Raw genomic sequence first — 19332 nt, 5'->3', positions numbered from 1 at the left:
GACCATTGTGATGGTCATTTCAATTGACCTGTGCCTGGGTTTCGGAAGAATCATGGAAATCACACACTTTGTTTCCCCTCCACAAGGAAGAAGGGAGTTGTGACCACCCAACATTCGTATGAAAGGACATTTCTCTGGAAGCAACTTAATAGAGAGTTGTGTGTCTTCGGCTGTCTGATCATTTAGTGTCTCACCTCCTTCATGATTACTTCTGTGGATTAGTTTAAAAGTCTGATTTTCAACCCAGGATTTGTAAGACTGAACTTTGAATTGATTTTCCAGAATTGTGCCTAAGCTGTAATGGTTTGAGTAACACACACACACACACACACACACACACACACACACGTATGTAGTTGGGTTAACTATATTTCTCTCACAATCTGCATGCTCTGAAATTGAATAGTGGGCAAAGGAGTTAAGTGTTATGGGGATAAGGCTGGAAAGGGGTACTGATGGTAGTGATCAGCCATGATCTGTAAAATGGCGGTGCTGGCTCGACGGGCCGAAGGGCCTACTCCAGCTCCTATTGTCTATTGAATACAAAGAGAAGAAAGGGTCACAGAGGTATTAATGCATGCACCACAGTCACATTGAAAGCACTCACCTGAGGGATTTTTCCCACCCAAGGGCTTGTGGGGCTTTGCAGGAGCTGTTGAGAAAATAAATGCTCTATTAATTATTTGGAATTCACTGCAAGAAACACAATGAAACTTTTATCACCAACCATCCACATTATCATTTATCTGTTGCATAAAATGTTACTTGGGTTTGTGAAAGAAAATTTGAATTAATTTCCTATCTTATACTCAAGCACTTTATAGCCATTGCAATTTGTTCTTAACGGCAGACACTGTGGCAATGACAATACCCTTTATTCTAGAAATGCTGAGTAAGGGATATACTGCATATTGTCAAAGGATAATGAAAGCTCATAATCCTTGCCTCGCTGCCTTTCACTCCAATCAATTGACCAACTAACCCTGCAGCACTTAAAATCCATCCACGACCATTTTCCTTACCTGTTTCCCTCTCCCGCCCCCAATAATCTACCTACAATTCTCGTAACTCCACAAAATTAAAGTCCCCCAATTTGCCCACAACACACAGATTATCCTACAATGCTTTCTGCCCTGAAAGTGCAGCAGACATGAAACGTTGGCCTTCATTGCTAGAGGGATTGAATTTAGGAGCAGGGAGGTGAGGAACTGTACAAGGTACTGGTGAGGACGCATCTGGAGTATTGCATACAGTTCTGGTCCCCTTACCAGAAGATGGATGTACTGGCTTTGGAGGCGGTGCAGACAAGGTTCGCCAGGTTGATTCCAGAGATGAGGGGAGAATGAGTCGTCTGGGAGTGTATTGGCTGGAATTTAGAAGAATGAGAGGGGATCTTACAGAAACGTATAAAATTATGAAAGGCATAGATCAGATAGAGGTAGGTAAGTTGTATCCATTGGTGGGGGAGACCAGAAGTAGGGGACATAGCCTGAAGATTCAGGGGAGTAGATTTAGAACAGAGATGAGGAAGAACTGCTTTTCCCAGAGGGCGGTGAATCTGTGGAATTCGCTGCCCTTTGAAGCAGTGGAGGCAAACTCAGTAAATATATTTATGACAAGGTTGGATACATTTTTACATAGTAGGAGAATTAAGATATGGGGAAAAGGCAGGTGGGTGGAGAAGAGCCGATCATCAGATCAGCCATGATCACATTGATGGGCCGGATGGTCGACGACTGCTCTTTTTCTTTATGTTATGTTCTAAGTTGCTCGATCAAAACACAGACCGTGCATGTGACCAGCAATTAAATAATCTCCCAGTCATTGTCAGCTGATGCTCACTTCAAACGCAACTCCTATTCAGGACATTTCACCCAAATTTCTGAAACCTTCACCCTAACACCCCAGCTCAGGAATACCAGCATTCCCTTGACATTCCAATACAGCATAAGAACATAAGAGAGAAGGGAGCAGGATTTGGCGGCAGAGACGCGGACTTTCCTGGAATCTTTCTTAATAGCCCATCATTGTGGTGATAACTAAAAGGGACCGTCCGTGTACAGACCTGTCTCACTATTAAAGACAGATTACCAAGTGATAGCCAAGGCACTGGCCAACAAGCTGGCTCGATACCTTCAAAAACTGATAGATCTCGACCAAGTGGGCTTCATCATGAAGAGGCACTCTGCCAATAACTTAAGCAGACTATTTAATATTATAAATTGGACACAGGCAAAGCATGATCCAAGTCTAATAGTCTCATTAGATGCAGAGAAGGCCTTTGATTGGCTAGAATGGACTTTCCTCTTTAAAGTTCTGGAAAAATTTGGAATGGGACAAACATTTGTTGACTGGATGAAAACATTGTACGACATATCAAGAGCAAAAGTCAGTACGAATGGACAAACATCACCAAAATTCCCCCTCAGTAGGTCCAGCAGGTAGGCTTGTCCTCTGTCTCCAGGGCTGTTCATCCAAGCAATTGAACCAGTGGCAGAGGCGATCAGGAAAGATCCACTGATAAAGGGATTCAAAGTGGGTCAATGAGCAGATGATGTGTTGCTGTACAGAAAAAAGCAATATCATGCCGTTGAATAAATTTGGCATGAAGAATACCAAAGAAGCAGCAATTTCAGTTGGCAGGAAGGAGCTATTGTGACAAAATATAGATAAGTTTTTGGGAGATAAATTGGGGCAGGGTTTTTTTTTAATGTGGGTCACATACAAACATTTTAAAACATTTTTTATTTAAAATACTGGAGCTCTGCTTGTGCTAGACATGCCGGGCCTCAGAGCCTTTACAAAAGCTTTGGAGAGTGCCCAAGAGACTTCACTAATGGATGGTTGTTTACAAAAAGGCAACAAATGAAAGAGCTTGTCAGAGCCACCTTCTGTCTGGAGTGGAACTTGCTGTTCTAAGAGGGTCATGTGGTTTTGCAAGCAGAGAGAGTAAAACAGTATTTTCTCTCTGTGTGTGTCAGAGAGAGAGATCAGTTCTACAGTCAGCAGCAGCAACTGGGACTAGAACAGGACAAGCTGGCAAGCTTGTGGAAAACCCATTTGGAAGACTTGGTTCAGCCTGGTCAAAGCCCTTGTAGTTCATGCAAGAGGAGAGGACTGGCTGTCTAATGTTTCACTTGAAATAAGAGAAACAACAAGGAACTCTGTGGTGACCTGAAAGAAAGAGGTTATCATCTGGGGAACCCTGAGAGGGAAAGTTTCTTCAGCAAGACACTGAAGTGGTGGCTGATTAAAAAGGAATCAGTTGTGGTGTCCAGCGAACAACAAATCTCTCTCTGAAAACCAACAAGAACCTTCCTGAGCAGGGACCATTTATCTTTCAAGCACCAAAGACTGGTGAACTTTATAAATGTTAAATTCTGTGCACAGTATAAGAATTGCCTGAAACCAGTGAACTTGGAGGAATGAAAAGTGAGATTTGACTGTGAATCAAAGAACTTTTCTGAACTTACACACACATTACATACACGTGCACTTAGAATTAGAAGGGGGTTAAGTTAGGTTAGTTGAGTCAATAGTGATGTTAAAGAGTGATTCTGTTTTTATGTTTAAAGATAATTAAAAGCAACTTTTGTCTTGGTGAATATCTATTGCTGCTGGGTTTTGGGGTCCTCTGGGTTTATAACACTATAAAATACCTTAGAATCAAGATTGATCGTAGCCTGGAAAATATATACAAACTCAACCACCCCCTATGCTTGAGAAGATTGAGGGCGACTTAATGAGATGGAGGGATCTGCCCATCATCTTATTGGGAAGGGTCAACTGCATAAAAATGAAGGTGATGCCAGGACTCCAATACCTCTTTACAGTCTTTGCCAATTCCATTGCCGCAATCTTTTTTTAAAGGTGCTGAATGGCAATATACAAGGAAATTCATTTGGAACGGGAAAGTAACCTGAATAGCCTTGAAAAATCTGACAAGGGACTACAGCTTGCAAAGGTATAAGGATGCCTAATTTTAAGAAATATTATCTAGCAGCTCAGTTGAGGTTCCTTGCATCCATCTTTGAGGAAGGAGAACCATTCACTTGGGTGCAAATGGGATTGCACGCAATGGAAGAGAGGATGGAGAAGGATTTCATATACAAATGGACGCCAAATAGCAAAAAAATGGATAACCCCCATGCTGAAACATCTGATTAAAATCTGGCATGAGATCAATGAATGTATTGGAAAGAAAGTGGAAATATCACCTAAGGCACCACTGACTCAAAATGAATTGATGCCCATAAACAAGGGCAATAAAATCCTGGAAATTTGGCATCATCAGGGGATCCGACATATTGAGGACTGCTATGAAGGGAGATAGCTTATGTCCTTCAAGCAGCTAAAGGATAAATATGATTTGTCCTATGGGACCTTTCAGTGTCTCCTCCAATTAAGATCATTTCTAAGGGACAGGTGAGGCCCTACAATGATTCCATCTACACCAGTGAGGTTGAAGGGTTACTTCCACTGGGAAATGCACCCACATTTATATCAAGAAGGTACTCAGTACTGAAAAAGATGTTGGTCAGACTGGTGTAAAGACAGTTATCAGTTATCACCTCTAGATAGACTGGTCCAGTACAACTTTCTGCACCAGCTCTACCTCACACCACAAAAAATCCACAAGGCAAAACCAGAGATGCCAGAAGCGTGCTTTAGGTGTGGAGTGGAGAAGGGAACATTTGTTCATCCAACCTGGTCCTGTGCAAAGTTGGCCCCATTTTGGCAGGATTTGGCCAACATGTTAACTAGAATAATGAAGGTAACCTACCCACCCTACCCAACGTTGTATCTTCTAGGGAACCTTATGGACACAAGCTATTAATCAACCAAATTCCAAATTCAATTTGTATTTATTTCTTTGGCCATAGGCCTTGTGGACTCCCCTTTTCATATCAGCAAGTGAATTACCAATGGGTAATCCCTCATGGGAAAAATTAAATATAATCTTAGAAACCGACACAGCACCTCTGTTAAAATATGGCAGCCGTATCTGAAGTACATGGAACCATGACTGTAGCCAAGACCCGACAAAAAGACTTGAGAGATTCACCGACAGTTGGATCAAGAAAAATAGCTATACAAGGGGGTGGCGACAGTCGTGCTTCTGTGCACTTCAGATTTGGCAGCCTCTCTTTTCTTTCTTTTCTATCTCTTTTATTCTTTCTCTTTCTCTCTTGTTATCTCTACATTTTCTTCTCTCTCTGGGGGGTGGCGGGGTGGGGGCGGTTGGGAGAAACATCATATAAAAGTTGCTTGGTGGAAGATACTGATATACTCTGTAACTGTCAACGATGTGTTCTCCAGTTTAATAATTGAAAATCAAATATAAAATTTTTTTAAAAAAGAACTGCACACTGGGACTCCAGGTGCGATTTCACCAGTGTCCTGTACAGTATGAAGGGAATTTCCAAGTTGGCCAGCCCAGATAGAGGCATTGGTGAAGGCCATTTCTGTGCGCATCTCAGGGTGAATTAAAATTGAAAACAGGTGTTGTCACAGCTAACCACTGAAAACATCTGTGGACAATCAGGTATTTCTGTTCACCAATGTCTTGCATCAATGATCCTGCATAATGATATATTTTGTACAAGTTAAAAAGGTGTTTATTTCAGATATGTTAAGAAACAAAATTAAAATATTGTATGTTGGGTGCACCAAGGATTAGATTTATCTTATTTAAAATTAAATGTATTTCTCAACTTAGCTGCTGAACACATTTGTCTATGTGTATCCACAGCTAACAATAAATGGCAGTTCAGCAGGTTTTGAAGTTACTACCACAAGGTGGAGACTGCTACCTAACAAAGGGACTGATTGATTATTAGTAGATTTAATTTCACAGATGTATTGGTTTTTGTAACTTTTTATTTATTGCATTATGAACCAGATCAAAAACAATATATACAAATGTTCTTCATTTGTATATATTTGTCTTTTTCAGAATGGCAGGATGTGACGAGTGGAGTGCCTCAGGGATCGGTGTTGGGTGCTCAGTTGTTTGTAATTTATGTTAATGATTTGGATGAGGGGATTATAAATAACATGAGCAAATTTGCAGATGACACTAAACTGGGTGGCGGTGTGGGGTGTGAGGAGGATGTAAGGAAAATGCAGAGGGACTTGGACAGGCTGGAGGAATGGGCGGCTAAATGGAAGATGAATTTCAATGTGAACAAATGTGAAGTTATTCATTTTGGGGGAAGTAATAGGAAAGCTGAGTATTATTTAAATGGAGACAAGCTAGGGAGTGGGGAAGTGCAAATGGATCTGGGTGTACTTGTTCACCGGTTCAGAAAGCTGTGAAGAAGGCAAATGGAATGTTGGCTTTCATAAAGAGGGGATTGGAGTATAGAAACAGAGACGCCCTTCTGCAGTTATACAGGGCCCTGGTGAGACCCCACCTGAGTATTGCGTCCAGTTCTGGTCTCCAAACTTGAGGAAGGACATACTAGCTATAGAGGGTGTGCAGCGCAGATTTACAAGGTTAATTCCAGGGATGGCAGGGTTGTCATATGCAGCAAGGCTAGAATGATGGTGGAGACGAGGACTAGAGGGCATAGTTTAAGAATACAGGGTAGGCCCTTTAGGACGGAGATGAGAAAGTATTTTTTTACCCAGAGAAGTGTGAATCTGTGGAATGCTCTGCCACAGAGGGTGGTAGAGGCGGATTCGCTGACTATGTTCAAAAGAGAGTTAGATAAGACTCTTGTGGGTAACGGAGTTAAGGGTTATGGGGATAAGGCTGGAAAGGGGTACTGATGGTAATGATCAGCCATGATCTAAAATGGCGGTGCTGACCCGACGGGCCAAATGGCCTACTCCAGCTCCTATTGTCTATTGTAAATATACACAGTGCTGTTTTTTTTCCTTTTTTTCTCCCCCTTCCCCTCCCTTCCCACCCCCCTGAAAAACCAATAAATATTAAACATACAAAATACAAGAAAACAAACTCCACACAGAAGAAACAAAGAAAGTTGTGTCATCCACTTTTACATATTTAAGTCTAATCATGTTTATCTTCTTGTCACTTGAGGAGATGGAGATCCGAAGTCGGCAAGTTGTATTGGTGAGACATTTTCAGGGCTATATACTAAAGTTCTTTCCCACAGTCCTTATGGGTGTGTGCTTCCAGGATTCAAAACCAGTAAGATGAAGGGCAGCAATATACAGTAAAATCCCCATTATCTGGTGTTCAAGCAACTGCCAAAAAAAAATTAAATTAAAAAATTGGAGAAAATAAATAGGTCAAAAATATAATTTGCCAAATAATTTGCCAACCCATGCAACACACAATGACAACCAACCAGAAAATTCATTTATCTGTCATCTAACAGTCCCCATAGGTGCCAGATACTGGGGTTTTACTTAAGTCCTAAAAGACAATGATGTATGACTATTGGTAGGGTTTGGAGGAAAGTTCGGAGAGTGGAAACCCATAAGAGTTGGTGTCCCTCTGCTTTATTCATTCAACTTCTCACTGGCACATTTGCAAGTTTCAGAGGTAGCGTCAAACAAATCTTGGAAAGTTAATGCAATGGTTAGTGAAATGCTTTTAGACAGCCAGTGACCCGGGTTTAAATCTAGTGCTATCTGTAAGGATTTGTACATTCACCCTGTGTCTGTGTGGACTTCCTCTGGTGCTCCTGTTTCCTTCCACCTTTCAAACGTATGGGGGTTGTCAATTAATTGGGGTATTTGGGTGGCACACGATCATGGGGCCAGAAGGGCCTGTTACTGTGCTGTATGTCTAAATTTTTTTTTTTAATTACCTTAGTTGCCCTGGTGAGTTATGCAAAGGAGAGACTTGCAAGATGAAAAGCTGGAGTCTCATAGAGGCCAGACTGGGTTAGGAAGGCAGATTGCCTCCTGACAGCAATGACCAAGATAGTATTTGGAAACAATCTGTTAATCCAGTTTTTATTTTCTGGTTCATTTTAACAGAGTTTAAACTCAGATCGTGGGATTATAAGAGTCAGTCAATGCAGAAACAGGCTTTCTGCTGACCATCAAACAAGTATTTGTACTAATTCAACATCTCCATCATGGTCACAAGGTACAGATGTTCGATGCACAGTTGTGTTTACCAAACTACATGAATAAATGAGCTGGAGAGGAAGCAGAAAAGATTTAGGAGAATGTTATTCAGATGGTGGGCTTCAATAATAAGGTGAGACACCATAGGCAGGGGCACTTCTCCCTGAAATGTAGGAGACTCAGGGATAAAGAGGGCTAATTAGTACAAAACAAGGGTAGTCCTATCATGGGGTTCATTCAGGTGCTTGATGGCTGTAGGGAAGGTAAGAGCTTTAAATCCATTGACGCATCCATTCACACTTGAAGGGACGAGGGAAAAGGATGTGTGTCCAAGGTGTGTCAGATCATTCAGTATGTTGCAAGTCCATGGTGGGAAGATCGTCCAAGTCTTTTTTCCCAGGATAGGGGAGTCTTGGTATGTTAAGTTCAAGTTTATTACCATCCAATTTTATAAATACAACTGAATAAAAAAAGGATTGATTAATTCTTGGTTTAAATTCATGCAAACACATATATAGACATAGCACACATAGTACAAGCGATTTACATGCAGTACATATCTAAAATAAATAAATATTGTTAAATAAATAGCATGGAGGATTTGCATGAGCAGTTCATCAGTTATTGAGCAGTCTTACTGCCCGTGGGAAGAAGCTGTTTCTCAGCCTCTGATATTCCTGTACCTTTCCCAATGGGAGTAGCTGGAAGATAGTGTGCGGGGAGGTAGAGTCCTTAATAATTTTGTGAGCTCCGTTCAGTCAACGATCCTGGTAGATCATGTCAATGAGTTTTGGTGGTGGGGGGTAGAGGTGGGGAATGGTAGGGAGAGTCCACTGATATTCTCTGCCACTCTTATGGTCCTGTGGATTGATCAATTGCTCTACAGCAATTGTAGTACAGGAGAAGTACATCAGATTGCAAGACACTCTTTCAGAGAACAGTAGTTGTTCCATTCCTAGTCCCAAAACTCAAAACGGTCAACCAGTTTACCTATCTCGGCTGCACCATTTCATCGGATGCAAGGATCGACAACGAAATAGACAACAGACTCGCCAAGGCAAATAGCGTCTTTGGAAGACTACACAAAAGAGTCTAGAAAAACAACCAACTGAAAAACATCACAAAGATTAGCGTTTACAGAGCCGTTGTCATACCCACACTCCTGTTCGGCTCCGAATCATGGGCTCCTAGAACGCTTCCACCAGCATTGTCTCCGCTCCATCCACAACATTCATTGGAGCGACTTCATCTCCAACATCGAAGTACTCGAGATGGCAGAGGCCGACAGCATCGAATCCACACTGCTGAAGATCAAATTGCACTAGGTAGGTCACGTCTCCAGAATGGAGGACCATCGCCTTCCCAAGATCGTGTTATATGGCGAGCTCTCCACTGGCCACCGAGACAGAGGTGCACCAAAGAAGAGGTACAAGGACTGCCTAAAGAAAGCTCTTGGTGCCTGCCACATTGACCATCGCCAGTGGGCTGATATCGCCTCAAACCATGCATCTTGGCGCCTCACAGTTCGGCGGGCAGCAACCTCCTTTGAAGAAGACCACATAGCCCACCTCACTGTCAAAAGACAAAGGAGGAAAAACCCAACACCCAACCCCAACCCACCAATTTTCCCTTGCAACCGCTGCAACCGTGTCTGCCTGTCCCGCATTGGACTTGTCAGCCACAAATGAGCCTGCAGCTGACGTGGACATTACCCCTCCATAAATCTTCGTCCGCGAAGCCAAGCCAAAGAAGAAGTCCCAAATAATATTTAGTCCACATTCCAACTCTGTATCACACTTTTCTATGAGATCCTTGCAGAATGTGGTAACATGACTTCTAGAATGTTTTTGTTTCAAAGTGCAGAACTGTCCTGAGATAACAAAAAGTGCAATATATTCTTCTCTTTCAACCACTTCCCGTGGTAGCATGTTTCTTTCTGTTTGTCCTTTCCATCTAAAGGGATTTCTCCTTGCTGGATTTAATTGTAACTCTTGCATTTATTAAAATCTCACACAAGAGGAAACATTTTACTTATATTTACTCCGTTAAAGCCTTGATTCATCTTAAGGAATTCCAACAAGATCAGCTCCAAAATGAAAATTTCCCAATCTGTTTTCTCCTAAAATTTTCTGGGAAACCACTGGGATATTAAATAATCCTTGTATTCCCTAATTCTCACCCCCACACACATACACCCAGATATGCAAAATGATGGCAGAGGTTGCTTCCAAGAGAATTTTGAACAATGCCACAGTGGAACATTAAATACAATTACTGGCAGCTGTCTCTTTGTCTGTTGAATAACAAACACTCTCCTTGTGACTTCAGCTTTCACAGGTAGAACTGGCGTGCTGGCTGGGAGCTTAACATGATTTAATGAAGAACATTTCTCAGTTGGCTGAACTAGGGCAAGTCAAAATGTGATTCCAATTAGAGGCTTAACAAGAAGCAGAGGACAATAAAAACAATTGTAGAGGCTGGAGTTTTCCGAATCATTCTGCTAATAACATCAGTCCATATGGGAGAAAGACTTTCAAAGAAAACACTTGATATCACCTCATTGGTCCTGAAGTCGGATCTGTGACAGACCAAATACAAATCTACTGATTTCTGAGCCTATGGAATATATATATATATAATATATATAGAGAGCTTTTGTTTAAAAAAAACCTGAATTGTTTCCTGGAACTATCTGGAAGGATTTTCTGAACATGTATGGCTTTGAGTATATTAAAAAATTATAACTGTCCAGAAAATTTAAGGAAAATTCCAAGGCATTTAAAGAATATCACAAAGCATTTTGAATGATTATTCTGAGCAAGAGGGTAATCAGAGAAAGAGTGGGGCATGTTCAGGACCAATGGGGTAACCTAGGGAGCCAGAGAATGCAGATGAGATTTTAAATAAACATTTCTAATCTGTACCCTGTAACCATGGATAGGAAACATTTGGAGGGATATGGGCTAATGCAGTCAAATAGGTCTAGCCTGGTCTTCACAGACAAGTAGACCGAAAGGCCTATTTATGTGCCGCTGAACTCTATGATGAACTGCAGTGGCACATTCCAGGGAGGGAGACAACAATATTATAGAACATGGAAATGATAAAAAGGAGGATGTCTTGGATGGTTCTCAATCGAGATGAAGATAAAAAAAATTCACAATGTTTGATGAGATCTAACCCAAGTTAGGAATCAAGAGACCTGTTGGCGACCTTCAAAAGAGCTGCCAGATGACTGGAGGACAACAAATGCAGTGTCTTCATTGAAGAAGAATAGCAGGGATAAACCCAGAGGCTAGGACAACATGATTAGCACAATGTTGTTACAGCAACAGCAACCTAGGTTCAAATCCCACGTTGTCTGAAGGAGCTTGTATGTTCTCCCAGTATCTATGTGGGTTTCTTATGGGTGCTCCGGTTTTCTCCTACACTTCAAAACTTATCAGGGGTGTAGTCAATTGAGGTCTTTGGGTGGCAGGGGACGTAAATCCTGTATGTTTAAAAACAGGGTCGGTCGGTGTCAGAACAAGTCTAACCAGGGGGCTTTAGGGTAACCACTGGCGGGGGGGGGGAGGGGAGGGTGGGTGTGCACAATCTGACATTTAAAATGTCTCCCAGTGTGGGTGGGGGGGGGGGTGCCAACATGCCATGAACATGAACCTCCTCCATGTGCTGCTGTCGCACTTCCTCTTCCCTCCGATGTAACAGACAAATACGCTGCCTATATCATGTGGAGTCTAGCGACTCTAGTGCTGCGGGTGGGAGGGGGGCCCGCAATAACTCATTTGGGAGGAGAAAGCCTGCGAATGCACTAGAAGTCTAATGTCAGTGGAATAGGGGTTACTTGGAATCCCTCACACCCCTGCATTTCGAAGAGCAGGGACTGACCGTGGATGGTTAGCAAGGATCTAATGGTAGCTAATCTTCACTGACTAATTTTATGACAGTTTCTTTTTGATGAACTAATAAAAAATATTGATGAGGTCAGTAAGGTTGATGTGGTTTACATCAACTTCAACAAGTCCCACATAGAAGGCTGGTTCAAAAGGTTAGAGGTCATGAGATCCAAACTGGATCTGAAAGTGGCTTGGTGATAAGAGGCAGTGGAAGAGGGAGGAGGATTGCTTTGAAACTGGAAGAGCTGAACCACTGGGACTCTCACTATTTGTCATACACATTTGTCATACAGAATGATGTATATCAATGAGTAGGTTGGTCAGAGCAATATCAGAAGATGAATTTTTAAAAGGACTAGGACAAGCTAAATGTAGGCCATACATCATGAATGGGTCTCAAGGAGTATTGAAAAACAGAGGGGTCTTGGCATACAAGTCCTTAAAGGCATCAACGCAGGTAGATAAGGTTGCGAGTAAACCTAGAGGATGCTGGTCAACAGGAGCTAGGCCAATAAGAGCATGGAGATCATGGTACAACTTGATAAGAGAATATTTAGGCCACAGATGGAGTATTGCTTACAGTTCAGATCAACACACAAGAGGATGCGACTGCACTAGACAGATTCATCAGGATTTTGCCTTGGACATTTGGGAGAGAATGCTCTAGATGAGTTTGTTTTTCTTTGAGTGGAGAAAGTTAAAAAGGTTGGGGACCGATAGATTAAATTATGAGCATAAACAGCACAGATAATGAAAAACTTTATCCTGTAGCATCGAAACTCAGGCAGCTTAGGAGTGCGGTGAGAAGAAATCTGATGAAAAGCTTTTTCACCCAAGCTAACTGCAATCGAGAAAGCATTCTCTGAGATGGTGATGGAGGCAGGTACTCTTACAACATTTCAAAAGTGACTGGCCTCACTTTGTAATCATAGAAGATTGCAAGCCAAATTCCAAATGTGAGATTAGTATGGCCAGTGCTCGATGGCATGATGGGCTGAAAAGTCTGTTTCTGTGTTGTATGACCCTGTGACTGCACTGTGCTTTTATGTGGAGATACTGTTAGCAAAAGGACATTAAAATCTACCCACGGGAGACTGCAGATTCTGGAATTTGGACCAAAACACAATCTGCTGGAGGAACTCAGCATCAGTGAGAGACAAAAAAATTGATCGATATTTTGCACTAGAACCTTCAAAGGTTGTCCATTCTTTTTCTCTCAATGATCTTGCTTAACCTGGTAACATCCACCCAGACCACAGCTCAGCTTTGTCCATCTACAGAATGAGAAAGGATAAGAGGCAATCTTATAAAAATATTTAAAATCATGAAAGGCATTGATAAGATAGAGGTAGGTCAGTTGTTTCCATTGGTGGGGGAGACCAGAACTGGGGGATTTAGAGCAGCAGATTTAGGATGGAGAGGAGGAGGAACTGCTTATCCCAGAGGGTGGTGTATCTGTGGAATTTGCTGCCCATTGAAGCAGTGGAGGCGACCTCAGTAAATATATTTGAGACAAGGGTGGATAGATTTTTACATACTAAGAGAATTAAGGGAGATGAGGAAAAGGCAGGTAGGTGGAGATGAGCCTATCATCAGATCAGCCATGGTCACATTAAATGGTGGAGCAGGCTTGACAGGCTGAAGGGTCTACTCCTGCCCCTATTTTAAGAATCACCCAGGCCTTCACAACTTGGTGAGGGTGGGGGAAAAAAGAACCACTCATTTTAGTGTTTTAGTTCATTAATTTTTCTTCTTGCTATGGTGCACTGTTTGTGTGACCTTTGTAGGCCTTGTTAATTTCATGTAGCACTGCAAGCCTGAGACCACAGCTCGGTATTCCACCAAAGTTGTCTGCGCTCAACAAAATGTGGATGTGAGATTTCACATCATGAGCAATAAACATGAGCTATTACCTGGGGACAAGAACATCAGTGTGGTTAAAGCAGGAAGCCGTGTCTGACACATCGACCACAAGGGAGAGAGCCAAATGCCATTAATTTCTAATTCATCTATTTTGCTTCTTGCTGTGGGATTTTTAAGTATTTCTTACTCTCAAGGGGCAGAAAGTAATAGACAACAAAGCCAGGGCCATCCCAGGATGTGGAAGCAGCTGTAAAACCCCAATTAAAAATATGGCATTGTCATTCCAATAGAGGGGTTTCCAAGTGCAATGAATGCTGGGAGAGCATAGATTCCATTGCAATCCTCTTTTGTGCTTCCTCTCCAGCAATTGAGAATTTAGGGGGAAAGGGATGGGTGAAAGACCAGGTGATCTCTTTGTAGAGTTAGGTTGAAAAAGAATGGCGGCACTGCTGGATCTGCTGGAAGAGCAACACAACCCTAGTGCAAAGCCACGGAGAGCTCCCCGCCGGGTCCAACTGCTGTCGGCTCTGTTCGGGCTGGAAATGGTGACTGCCAAGAGGCAGCGATTATAATTAGTGATGAATTAACCAGAAGGCTGAATGGGCTGAAGCCTAGGAGCCCGGAAGGAAAGGGGGCCTGTCACAGCCACTGGCCAGATCAAATCGGGGGCATTAGAGTAACTAAACATTGGGATACACAAACTGCCATTGGAGAACTCGCTCGGTGGGTGGGGATGGAAGGGGTTCCCATACCTGCCATGGACTTATGTCCGCCGTGCCATCCTCTGGTGTTTCAGTCTGTACATAGACTGTGCAGGAAGACGCGGACTGGTCTCTTGCGATTTCTCATTCGTCTTTTCATCCACTATAATTGGGGTGGGGGTGGAAGGAGGTATTGGCTCTCGGCGCGATAAAATGGGCCATTTAAGTGTACAGCATCAAGATGCACTTTTCTCGCAAAACATATTATGATTTTGTTTTCAGTGTGAACGCATGTTGTGAGAAATTGGGCCTGGGAGCCAGGGCCTGAACCCCGTTGATTGAATTAATCGATAAAGTTCTGTACAGATGAGCAGGTTGTCATTGTGTGAGACGGGGCCGCAGTGGGGAAAGTGTGGGAGTACAGCTGTACTAGAACAGTTTCCAAAGTATTGGATCAGTGCCCTCCTCACCAAACATATTGCGTTTTATTTTGTGTGTGTGCCTCAACACGTTTAATGTACAGAACAATGGTTTCCGTGGATTTTCTATCAGGTGCAATGCACTGAGAGACACATTAACGTAGGATTTTCACTGCACAATCCGTGGACCTGATCAATCATGCAATTAAATCAGGTCGTCTGGTAAGAGATGTCATTTATCTGCTGATTGAGATGCAAATGTTTATCTTGTAAAATCTTGCCGTCCTTTAGCATATTTCAGACTTCTCTGTTACAAATCCCAATGTAACCACTTGTCAATATGGACTCACGCTCGTGTTAGTCTTGAGTCCACCAGTCAATCAAGGCTTGCGGAAGTAGCGCATTCATCTGTCAATCAGCAGTGGGGTCTCAGTCCCATCTCCATCAATTCAGGTTCAGCCGGTTCTGATGCTACCTGTCAATCAATGCTTGCATTTCTACGCGTGCGCGCGCGAGTCTGATGTCTGTCTCCTGCAGCAGAGCTCACGGGGGGTTTACTTTTTTTAAAAAAGACTCTCCTTTCTCTTGTGTTATCTTGTATCAAAACTTTTTAGAACTAATTTTACTTATCCTTTTGTAAGTAACAGACTTTTCAAATCATTCGGGCCAGCAGACAGCTAAGTAAAGGTTTGTTTAGTTTTAATAAAGTTTTTCCTCCCCATCTCCAACCAAACACCAACTGGTGTATATTCCCAGCATATACCCGGCAGTCAATGGAACGATTTCACTTTATTCATATAGGCTGTGGGGCAGGGGCAGGGGCAGGGGAGAAAGATCAGGGGGCCCTTATTAAAGCTCAGCCTAGGGCCCAGATGGTAGTTAATCTGCCACCCACTATAATTGGCAGTGGTTATGAGGGGTTACAGACTGGGCGAGTGGAGGACCGGTCGGTGCAAGGCACCAGTAAATGGGGAGACCAACTCCCCATTTAAGAAGAAGCAAAGCAGACAACCCATGGGATGGTGGCCATGGCAGTGGACCAGTGAAGGGTTCTGAGATTGAAGAACATACAAGCAGCAGGCAAGGAACCCACTGTGGACAAAGGACTCACACAGGCCAGCGGACTTCTCAAGACGCTCGAGACTGGCTAAAGGGGTACCAGGTTTCAGAAATGGAATGAAAGAGGGTGCTGGAGGCTTCCTGACTGTTTTAGAGGTGTGCATCTGGAGCTTGGGTTGCTGGTGGTTTGGACTGAATGCTGCGTGGCTGTGGAGGCTGCAGGGGCACTGCAGGCAAAGCCATGGACACTCAATGACTGTTGGGAACTCTCTTTTGCTTCTTTTTCTCTGGTTATAAAGGGCTCTGGGCAATTTTTGCTGATAGCGAATCTTTGTCTGCCTTTTGGTCGACTAAAGGAAATTTCATGTCATATCACATATTCTGTTTTATTACATGACAATAAAATAATCTTGAATGGGGAAGTTTGCTGATTTACTAGTCATCTATATGTATTTAGAAATTGGTACTTTCTGTAAACATCTCGGTCACAGGAGGAGGTGGGGGTGAAAAGAGAGAAGAAAAGGGGTAACTGTTGGTGGAACAATGAAGTGTTTCTCCTGGGTGTAGTTCAAGCACAGTGGGTCGGCTGATGCAGCGATGTCATTAGATGATGTTGAATTACAGTAAGGGGAGCAGTTGAAGACTTGAGGTTCCAGCTCCAAAGTTACCATTGTTGGACAGAATCCATATGAAGGCAGGGCTCTTCAAGATTCTTTTGTCACGTAATAAAACAGAAAATGTGACAATACACAAATTTTCCTTTTATCTACCGTAAGGCAAACAAGATTTGCCACCAGCAGAAATCGCTTGGCACCCCTTGCAATCAGAGAAAGAGAAAAAGAGAGTTCCCCCCAGAATCAATTAGCCTCTTTTAAACTGCAGCTCCTGGGTAGCCCTCCTGGGACCCAGGTGCGATTACTGGGCCAAAGGTGCTGGAAGCACATTTTAAATTACAAGAGGATCTACTCATTAAATCACCAACTTGGCGATTTAAGGGGGATCCCACCCCCGCAATGACGCGTCACATACTCACCGAAGTACCGCCGGATGTTCAGATGCTGGCTGCCCAGTGATGCACGCAGACAAGAACTGACGTTACCAGAAGAAGTGAGTCGGCCATTTTAAAATCACCTGTGGATGCAACCTAATTTAATTGGGTTGCCTGACTACCTCTGAGGTAGGTCAGGGACCCACTTAGATTCCAACGGGGTCAACCGTGTCAGACCCTTTCTAACTGTCGCGTAACTGGGGCACTAACCGAGCAAAGTGCCGTTAACCCCATTTTACACAGCAGTTTGAAAGGGCCTACTGAGCGCCCATGTATTTGTCTCCAGTGCTCCCACAGCCACATGTCCTTCAGTCCAAACCACTGACATCAGAAGCTCCAGATGTAAACCTCTGGCTCTATCAGCAAACCTTTAGCGCCCTTGGTACCCTCTCGAGTCCTGGTTTCAATATCTGGTACCCTTTCAATCAGTCTCATGCCAGTCTCCAGCAGTCCGCAGCCTGATGCTAGCCTGTTGACCTGAGTCGCTAGTAGCCTGCAGCTTTTGCCGGTTCCTCGCCTCAAGCCACCAACAGCCTGTTGCCAATGTGTTCTTCAGCATTTAAACCCCTCAATGTTCCACCACTGTGGTCACCATCCCCTGGGTTGTCTCCTCTGCTTTTCCATCTCAAACGGGGGTGGGGGGAGGGGGGTGGTGGTCTTTCTGGTGCCCTGTGCCAGTCCTCTGCTTCCACAGAGTCTGCCACCCCTCATGGCTGCTGCTGTACATAGACACCACCATCTTGAGCCCATATCCCCTGGTCAGAGGATTTAAAAAATAAACCACTGTCGGTTCTCTTAATGGGTTATTTAAAGCCTGTATGGAGCCAAGGCAGTCAGACTGTGCAGTTGGACCCTGTGTCTCTGCTTGCAGTTCTATAAGTGGATCATTTTTGTTTCTGCCTCGCATCACTGATCTGTAGCCATGTTTGTCCTAGACACTACACACACTGGATTTGTTGCCTCATTCTTGTTAATTTGTTTTTCCACTAACATGGGCTTCTGGCCCCCTTGAATGACCTTGGCTGCATGTGAACAGAACCAATGGTGGCAGCTATGTCAGCTGCCTCCTGAATGATCTCTGTTCAGCTCCATCCCTAGCAATACTTTGCTACTACCCTGGCAGGCAGAAATGCCAGGAGGTTAATCAGTAATGAAGGAACTCCTTTTATTGTAACTTGTACTGGATTCATTGAGCTGCAGCAAAATTCTGGCGCTATTACAACCACATTCACGTGCCATGGAGAAGCATCTAGACAAACACATTTGTGTGTGTTTGAGTCACATTAACAGTACTTCAATAATGATATTGTGCTCACCAACTGCAATTCAGATATGGAAATGAACAGCCGGAGATAGTTCCGTCAGCATAATAACCAGAGATTCTGAACCTCACTCCACAAACCCCCAACAAAGCCTGCATTACAATAAACCAGAAGCAATAGTAAAATAAGGCTTCCAAATTCACTGTGGTTGATACGGATTCATTTACCCAACAAGTTATTCATGCTAACAGCTAAAATCATCATAATTAATTCACTTTATTTAATGTTCAAGCACAGAGTTCCAACGAGGCCAGATGGGGCCAGTAATCGTGGAACGTGCAAGTTCTGAATGCTTCACACATGGTGGATGTTACATTATAAATGAAGGCAATGCGTCTTGATACATTAAACAGTTGAGGCTCTTTCCTTTTTTTAACAATTAAATTGCCTCTTGATATTCAATGCAATCACTGGTATTTGCCTCAATATTATACTTGGATAAGATGGATTGATTAGAGGAGGATCTTGGTGCAAATGAAGGCCTGCATTCAACAGAGTCCATTGAATGCAAGTTAATATAATGTTATGTATATGTGGGACTAACACAGGAAAGATTGAGACAATTTAAAGTAAGAAAGATGTAGCACATATGTCTCAGTCCCACAAAGATTAGAATGGATCCAGCATACTCTTGTCCTACTTTCCGTAAACTCCAGCTCACCTAGTTTAACTGTCCAGTTCACCCATCACCCCATATGCACTGGTCTTACAAAAGCCCAAAAGAGCAAGGCCACCATTTGAAATTTCTTATTCTTGTTTTTAAATTCCTCTTATATGGCAATTCCTCCTAATTCTAGGTTTTTAACTCCTTTAAAGATCTGTGATTTTCTAACTCTGGCCTCTTGTTCACCTTTGAATGCATAACGTAAGGCCATGCCTTTAACTTTGGAGGTCCAGGCCTTAACATTCCCTCCCATGACCCTCCAACTCTCCCTGAGATCTTCTCAAAGCCAAATGCTATATCTCGTGGCTTCA

At 43.0% G+C, this 19332-nt stretch overlaps 1 protein-coding gene across 15 annotated transcripts in view; it reads right to left on the bottom strand.

Moving 5' to 3' along the window:
• LOC138740247 (CD99 antigen-like protein 2) overlaps positions 1-19332 on the bottom strand; it is a 224114-nt gene that overhangs the window by 52408 nt on the left and 152374 nt on the right. For 11 of the 15 annotated variants that reach the window (XR_011342768.1, XR_011342763.1, XR_011342764.1 and 8 more), the window contains one exon: positions 608-652. Coding sequence is in view for 9 of the 15 variants with exons in the window: in XM_069892602.1 (XP_069748703.1) it covers positions 608-652 (45 nt within the window). In the remaining 6 variants the exon portion in view is untranslated. Of the gene's footprint in view, positions 1-607; positions 653-7016; positions 7216-13134; positions 13220-19332 lie in introns of those variants that run through there. The other 4 variants (XR_011342767.1, XM_069892599.1, XR_011342766.1 and 1 more) reach the window with 2 other exon arrangements.

Source organism: Narcine bancroftii, chromosome 8 (assembly GCF_036971445.1).
Source record: "Narcine bancroftii isolate sNarBan1 chromosome 8, sNarBan1.hap1, whole genome shotgun sequence".
Taxonomy (NCBI): Eukaryota; Metazoa; Chordata; class Chondrichthyes; order Torpediniformes; family Narcinidae; genus Narcine; species Narcine bancroftii.
This window is presented reverse-complemented; position numbering and strand designations above follow the sequence as displayed.